General features: G+C 51.0%; 1 protein-coding gene across 5 annotated transcripts in view; it reads left to right on the top strand.

Annotated features, from left to right (window-relative positions):
- The first annotated feature begins 900 nt into the window (after positions 1–900).
- The window catches only part of actn4 (actinin, alpha 4), a 41,384-nt gene continuing 33,965 nt past the window's right edge, over positions 901–8,319 (top strand). For all 5 annotated transcript variants that reach the window (XM_070969965.1, XM_070969964.1, XM_070969966.1 and 2 more), the window contains exon 1: positions 901–1,264. In XM_070969965.1, coding sequence (XP_070826066.1) covers positions 1,139–1,264 — 126 coding nt within the window. In that variant the 5' untranslated portion in view covers positions 901–1,138. The remainder of the gene's footprint in view (positions 1,265–8,319) is intronic.

Here is an 8,319-nt window from a genome sequence, read left to right as displayed (position 1 = left end):
CTCAGCACCTTGTGGCCTAGCTGTGCTGTAATGAGGGATTTGTAGGAATCAGGAGATCTGGCTCTTGAAGGCAGAATTACAAACTTTATAGCTGTGCCTCAAAATTTTCTCCAAGGTCTAATTTATCTGTAACACACATATTTTCTTTAAATGTAATTTCAGACTTGACTAAGAGTGCAATGCAAACAACAAAGGACATCTAACTCTCCACACATGTTTTTGTTGTTCCAGTCTTCTAATTTTTCAGTATTTCACAATTATAATGTGTCATTGTTTCAGCGAACTCGCGTTCAAATGTCACATGAATATTCATGAGCTGCGTTAGCCTATAGACGCCGCTGGAGGCGGTGTGTCAAAGACACAGAAATACACACGCTCACACCGCAAGGTAAGTCAGGCTGCCTTCAAAATAAGATCTTATTACTTCCGGGGAGGAAGTGAGATTTCCAGAAAAACACGTTTTGCAGAAAAAAATCGCAGATTCACCTCTGCTCTTCTTATATAGTTATTTCTACACAAGGGGAATACATTGATATTAGTCTGGGACACTCTTCAGAAAGGTATTAAATAAATATTTTCATGGGTTTTGTCAATAAAAACCACACATAAAATAAAAAATGTGCTTTGATTAAAAACAAAGCAAGAAATCAATGTGAATCTGTGTAAAAGAGAAAGAAAAAAAGGTGAAAACTGGCAAACCAAACAACCAAAAAAAAGAATTTAAACTGAATATTCATGTAACTTCGTAGATTAAAGCGCTGCAGTTGAAACGCGCATGACGGAAATCGTTTACTCTGAAAGGGCGGACCGGAAGCGCCGGGCGCGGTGGCTCCAGCTTGTCGGTGCGCTGCAGCCTGTAGGAGCGGCCGGTTCCTCCCAGCAGCCTCTCGGTTCAGAGGGAAAGCTTTTCTTCTCACAGCAGCAGCGGGGATTTTCTGACTACACACGCCGGATATTCATCACCTCCAGAGACACACTCTGTGCTGAAAGCGGCGACAGAAGGAGGCCGTGTATCCCTCCCCATCCCACCGCTCACATTCGGGCCGTCGCTGCTTTTTTTCCGTTTTAATTTTTTGTTTTTGTACGTTTTTCCCTCCTGACAGTTTCTCTGTGGCGCACTCAGGTTTCTTTTGCTGACATGGTAGATTATCACGCTGCCAATAACCAGTCCTCGGCCGGCGGGGTGCAGACCTACATGGAGCAGGAGAATGACTGGGACCGGGACCTGCTGCTGGACCCGGCCTGGGAGAAGCAGCAGAGGAAGGTAAGCGAACCCGAGTCGGGCCCAGCTGGGCCGAGTCGAGCCGGGCTGGGAGGAGGAGGAGGAGGAGGAGGAGGAGGAGGAGGCGGCGGCGGGCGGAAAGAAAATGGCAGGGGAGGGATGGGATGGGGAGTGGAGGTCAGGCGGGCCTCGGTTTGCTCTGCTCACCCCGCAGCTGCCCCACTTTCTGTGAACCGTTCCCAGCCGGGCTCTCCTCGGCCTCTGACTAAATGCGGATTCCTTCGTCCTCGGGGTGTGAAAGGACGCGGGTCCTCCCGGGTCCAGCGGGAGCTGCTCCCCGGCCGGAAACGGGGCTCCGCATTAGCTGCAAAAAGCAGGCAGAGATTGAGACATGTGGGCTCGCAGAGCGGCTCAGATGGCGTTTGGTGAAGGCTCCAGTTCCGCATCGAGGCGTCCTGACCCACTTGTCCGCCTGCTCGGCTGGTTGGAGGCCGATAAGACTGGACAGGAAGACTCGACCGATACGGGGGCGTTCAGGGCCGATATTTAGATAATTTAACAGTGCAGCTGCTGTGATTGTGCTGTGATGTTTGTACTGAAAACTGATTGAGTGTCATGGATCAGCTCTGGGCAGGTTGGGAAAGAGGTGAAAGTCCTCACATGGTCAGCAGCTCAGTGAGGGTTCAGACTGTTTGAAGATTTGTTTTATAGATCACATGAGGTTGGCCACCATTGATCTGTACGTCAGGAGGTCATGTGACCGGTCAGACAGCTCAGGTGAAGTCTTACCACACCAGCGCTGAGGTGTTGGAGCTGAAGCATCCAGCTGTGGAAGCAGAGGTGCTTTCAGACTATTGTTCTATCTGCTGTCACACCCATGATCGAGCTCTGCCCAGAGCCCTGCAGGTTTCTGTGGACACACTTCGTCTTCGTCTTCGTCTTCGTCTCACTGCGCTCAATCAGCCGTCCACCTGCAGGTTTGAGCTATGTGAACATTTAGACACCAAGTGTCCCATCAGGTCCTGATCTTTGACCTGAAGATCCACCAACCAAAGACCAGTCGAACCACTCATCATTAACATGAACGCAGTATTACACCTGTTTATTTATTTATTAATTTAAGACACTTTACTCTCCGTCCAGCTCGTCCTCGTCCTCTGATTCTTCCTTTAGTTTTATAATCGATGCCGCTGAGCTAATCGATGCTAATGTGCTTTGCAGCACTTTGGGAACCTATGCTCAGTTTCGCTGTAGGCCGGAAGCGAAAGACGTCCACCAACGTCCATGGGACTGAAGTGTTTTTTACCCAGAGTTCCTCCTTCAGGCGTCCACTGTGCTGAACGATCATGGCTGCTGGAGGAAACACGTCAAAAGCCAAGACAGATTCCAGCATGGACATGCACATGCAGTCCTGACCGCATGGACACATAACATGAATGTCTCTCATGTCCGTTTGTCCCTCTGAATCCGCAGAGTGGAGAGGCAGAATTGCTTAACCGTGTGGAATGATTGGGAGGGTGTGTTTGTGTGTGAGAGCTAACCAGACTACGCACCCTGTCTTATTCACTAACTGGCCGCATGGCTGACATACTTTGGACTGGTGTGACGGCATGCCGAGCATTGGATCGTGCATTTTTATTTGGCCACTCAGCATTATAGCTGTCAACATCAGACATTCCTGCAGCTGATTACCATCAAAGCTGGTGGGTCCAGTCCCTCACTGCTCACTCATGCTGCTTAGTTGACGGTGGGGACGTATTTGTCCAGAGATCAGGGGGGTCAAAGTTTCTTCTGAAGGAGAAACTAACCTGCTAATCATTAACAGAGTGAGGCTGGTTGTGCAAACCTGGGCAGAGGTCTGTCCCGCCGCCTTCAGCTCAGGCTGATAGGTGTTTGCTTGATTGGGAACAGTCCAGGCCAGGGGACGCGTCCCCCCGCCAAGCTCGAGCCCCGATGAGGTGGGGGAACGGAGGGCGAATTCCTGCGGTTTAATCGCGCTCGCCGTGCCAGTTGTTGTGCAAAAGTGAGCGAACGCTTCCCGCAGGAATACGGAGAGATGTGGACGTAATGAGTGTGGGAAAGGGTTCGTCCCTGTCGTGTGACGGCGAGTCAGCGAGGTCAAAAACAGGAGCGGTGCGCCCGAGTTTCCACCGTGTTGAGTAACACAAGAGACAGGAAGCAGTGAGGGAGGAGACGAGGAGGTGGCGTGTGACAGAAGACCTCAGTTTACTTTAGACTTAAAGGAAGTTCAGACGAAGCTCATCTTCATCTTTTCTGCAAACACACTGAAAGAGAAACGACGCTCGGCTGCAGGCTTTTCCTTTATTTGCTGCATTTGAATAAAACTCAGAGTTGCACAGCGTCAGTCTGCGTGTCTCTGGCAGGAGACACGTTTGTCCTTGCAGCACGTTTCCAGTTGTCCATTTCGTACATTGAGCAACATTTCTGAACACCCCAGAGTAGCTGGCCTGGGACCAGCTGAGTCCAGCGAGCTGCACTTTGTCAGAGGCGTAGCTCCTCGCCTCACAAACATGTTATTAAGTCTTCCTCCCTGCTGTTGGATCCGCCACACGTCGAAACATGTCAAAGTACGCAGTGACGCTACCGCAGGTTTTATTGTAACTCTCGGCAGTGCGGCAGACGGTTCATGCAAATCCAGCCCGTCGGTGACAGTTAGGCTGGGTGGATGAGCTCACAAGGAAAGCAGCAAAGCACACGATGCAAAGGGCCCGGAGCTGACTGCATCACCGCCGACGAGCCGTCTCATTGGTCGGCGTGATGATCAGATTAAACTCGTTCGCTCCTCTGTGACGCTGCAGCTTTCGGTTAATTCACGCAGCATGATTCATGAATGACCCAGTGTAAGCATGCAAATGAGCAGGCTGATCCAGGAACAGAAATCAGCTGCGGACTCTGCTGGTTATCCCTCCTCATTTCCCTACGACAGCCGTCATCGTGTTTGCACAGCCGTGATTGGAGCAGCCGTGAGTGGACGGGCTTCGGGGCTGTGACTGATGGGACGGGCGATGATGGGGTCGCACGCTGCTGCTCAGCGGGCTCGTTTATCCCGCTCTCATGTTGAACAGCTTCAGGTTGGAGTGTCCTCCAGCCTCACAGGCAGCAGCATGAATTAGCTTGTAGCCTGACACACCCTGCAAGTGCCCAGACTTGTAATACAGCGCACACACACACACACACACACACACACACACACACACACACACACACACACACACCTACACACACACACACACACACACACACACACACACACACACACTGATTTTCCATGGCTGCCAAGGTGGGCAGCTGGGCACAATGTTAGTTTGTTCTTCTGCCGCCCACTGTCACATGCTTCCTGTACGCCGGGCCGGCGGCGGGCGGAGCCGGTCAGATGTCCCGGGTTGGCTCAGGACAAGCTGCGAGGGACACTTCGACGGGACAGTGCGTCCTGACGTCGTCTCTGTGGCGTCTAAGATCTGGCTCATGATCAGCTGCCAGACGACGCTTTTCTCCTTCCTGTTTCAAAACAGCGTTTTAAAGAATGAAGGCGGCTGAAAATGTGGACAATGGTCCGCTTGTAGAGAATTAAAGGAGCGCACGCTTTGATTGTCTGTCCTCCTGTGCGCGCCCTGTCATTGGCTGATTGAACGTAGCAGACCTGAGCGAGGCGTGGCCGATACAGCAACAAAAGCTTTTATCATGAAAGGCTGTTGAGCAGATATCATTGAAACGTTCACCTGTGAACAGGTGAACAGCGCTGACATTCGTCCACACACACATCAGGCTTCACCTGCCTCCTGTTGTGCTGTGTACCAGACATTTATGTCCCTGTAGAGACGTTTATTTGGACTCGATGGACACATTTCCAACACTGCTGATAACTGATTGATGCATTTATGGAGCAAAAACACCAAACTTCACTGTTTCCAGCTTCTCACATGTGAGATTTGCTGCTTCTGTTTGGTGAACTGAATGTTTTTGGTGGTGAAAACGATGAATTTGTCGAACTTGAGCTCGTGTGTGGGCAATATTTCACTATTTTCTGACATTTTGTGGCGCAAACAATCAAGTAACTGTACAAATAATCAGCACTTTTATCGCTTCAGTAAGCTTCCTTTAACTTGGAAGTTAAACTTCTCTGGACGTCTGCAGGCGTTTCGGGCTGTGAGATGATGGAGGAGCAGCCTTTTGTCGTTCCCTTACTGCCAGCTGATTCCAGGTCAGCTGTGGGAAAGCCCTCCGCCTCAGCTGACCATGATCCAGAATCAGCTCGTGGACCTAAACAACGAAGCAGTCAGTCAAGCAGAGAGCCAGCGAGGGGACAGAGCAGAGAGGAATGCAGCCCCTCGCGGCCGGTCTCCCCCCTCTCTGTTCTGCCATTGGCGGCGGTGAGAGAGCATGCGGGGGGAAACATTCCTTTGGTGGCCCATTATAGCCTGCTAGGCCAGTGGGAGGGGGCTTTTTACTAAAGGGAGGCGGGGTATCCTGTTTTTTGCCCGACAGGGGAAAAAAACAGAGTTGGGGGTTTGCAGGATTGCAGATGTGGTCTGTGCGGTGGAGGCGAGAGGGAGAATCCTCCTCAGGGGGTGCCGGCGGGGGGGGGGGGGGGGGGCAGCGAGAGGTTACAGCCGTGGCGGAAGTCATGGCGCCAATCGTTGCCCCAAATATTTGTTTGTAGAAATGTTTTCAGGCGCTGCCCAGCGATCGGTTGCACTTTGGAACCGTTTGCTTTGTTTCTGCTGCAGCGGCCGAGCTCAAAGTGCAGAGGAAGCACACGGTCCAATCAGCTGTGAGGCCGGGGCGCGCCGTGCGGCCCCGGGCCCGTATTGACATGGGTTGGCTGGAGGCCTGTGTGTGGAGGTGGTGCAGCTAATGCGTTCCTCTTTCAAAGAGATCTCTTCACGGTCTGTTTCTCGCCCGCTCTTTGTGCTGCGTTTTGGGCCACAGATGAGGACTCGGGTGCATCCCAATGTCATAAAAGCCCCCAATTCAGTTTCTGGCTGACTGACATAACTCCGCTCGCTAATTGTGGCTGCGCTCACCAGCTCACTTCTTGGCTATTGTGCGTAGTTATGAGGATTAGTAAATGGCATTTCCCTCTGATGAATTGAAAGTGGCGACAATAGGGACTAAGAATTTCCTTTTGGCCGGCTGCCAGCGTGCATGTTGATGCTCTCAGCTTGGAGCGAGACCCTCCTCTTCACATGTGTGACCTCGACAGGTTTAAAGGAACATACTGACATTTGTTTTTGCAAATAAGATCTTTGATCCGTTTGACATCGAGTCAGAGAAAGTTGGCTGCGGTTGCATCATTTATCAAACCTCAGCTGGTTCGAGAGGCTTTGCTGCATTTCCTGTTAACTGAATATCTTTGAGTTTCCGCCAGCAGAAGTAATTTGAAGATAATGTAAAAATAATCTGATGATCAGCATCATTAGCTCAGCTGATAGGCTTCTCAGCACACAGGTGATCCTTCTGGAAAGCTTAATTTAGTGTGGGAGCGGCGCTTTATGGGGGCTTATTTATATTTAATGATGATCATCACACGAGGTTTACACCTGTGTGTGTGTGTGTGTGTGTGTGTGTGTGTGTGTGTGTGTGTGTGTGTGTGTGTGTGTGTGTGTGTGTGTGTGTGTGTGTGTGTGTGTGTGTGTGTGTGTGTGTGTGTGTGTGTGTGTGGTAGGAAAGCAGCTGAAGAAGACGATGTGTTTTTAGATGCCTGTGTGAAGGGTGGGGGCACCATTTTATGATGGTCTTGGGGAGGGGGTCGACTGCAGCTTGACTGTGAGGTTTCCCTCTTCATCTGTGCGAGGCTGCAGGTGAACACGTGACCTCACCCGCTGCTCGTCTTCATCACCACAAACGGTTTGACTGAGGAAAGAATGAAACGATGATGATGATAATGCTGAAAGAGACAAAGCTGCAGTTCAACTTCGCTTTTAACGAGTTCCCCCTGAACGCCTCAGCGGCGTGTAAACGGACGGATAACAGGAAGCTCGGCTCGGCTGTTTGTGCGTGTCTAATTTGTCTGCAGGTAAAATGCAGAAAAATAAAGAACTGGATGTTGAATCCGCTGCTTCAGCTTCCTCTGCAGCGGCTCGAACGCAGCGATGACGGCCCAGAAATGAGGCGATGCTGTGCAGCCTCGCCGTGCGACGCTCTCACCTGTCTTTGAACGTCTCTGCTCGGCCTGCACGGCTGCAGAGTGCAGATAGCGTTCATGCGTGCAGCCTCTCAGCGCTGAACCACAGCGCTCTGCAGGGCTCAGTATTTTTGGACACAGCACTTCACACCTCTGCTACCTGAGAGAGAGCGAGAGAAAGATTTGATGAGAAAGACAGAACGAGGAGCGAAACCCTGCCGTCGCCGTCGTCGGTTCAAACATGGAGGCTCATGCAGTGAACGTGTGCTGGTTACTGAGAGGGGAGATTTTGGTATTTCTTTTGGAAGCTTCCTGCTTTGTTTGAATAAGCTGCTCAGTGTGTCCTCGCAGGAGATCTGCTCCGTCTGAGAGCTGCTGTGTGTCGTCTGTGTCGGGGAGATCTTTGTCATTCCATTAGTTTTGATAGACGCTGTTATGGGAGATGTAGGATCCAGTGATACTGGAGCTCGAGCAGATGTAGCTGCCTCTGCTACATTTGGTTTTTAATCTGTTTTGTAAAATGGAAGTGCACTGCTGAACCGCTGGAGCGCTCAGCTGACTGAGCTTCCACACAGTGAAGGATTAAAGAGCAGAAACCTTTGATTTGTGACCTGTGACCTTTGTTCTTCCAGTCCTACCAGTTGACCAGTGCCCCGGCCTTTTGTTTGTTCAGAACACAGTTTGCACGAGTAACTGAAGCACTGACAGAAGTAAAAGTCCTCGTTTGTGTTTTTCTTCTGTTTTAAGAGCAGGTTTTGTGTGTGAAGGCTCTCGTTTTTGTCATGTCAGCACATATCTGTGCAGTGAGGTTGTCCTCAATCCGCTTGTCCTCCGGAGGCCGACGTAGCTGTGCAGCAACATCTGTCAGTGCAGGCGGACCCCCACCCACACCACCACCACCACTACCACCACCACTGAGATTACACCCCGGCTCACATGACCGGATTATGTC

This window comes from Chaetodon trifascialis, chromosome 9, assembly GCF_039877785.1.
Source record: "Chaetodon trifascialis isolate fChaTrf1 chromosome 9, fChaTrf1.hap1, whole genome shotgun sequence".
Lineage (NCBI taxonomy): Eukaryota > Metazoa > Chordata > Actinopteri > Chaetodontiformes > Chaetodontidae > Chaetodon > Chaetodon trifascialis.
This window is presented reverse-complemented; position numbering and strand designations above follow the sequence as displayed.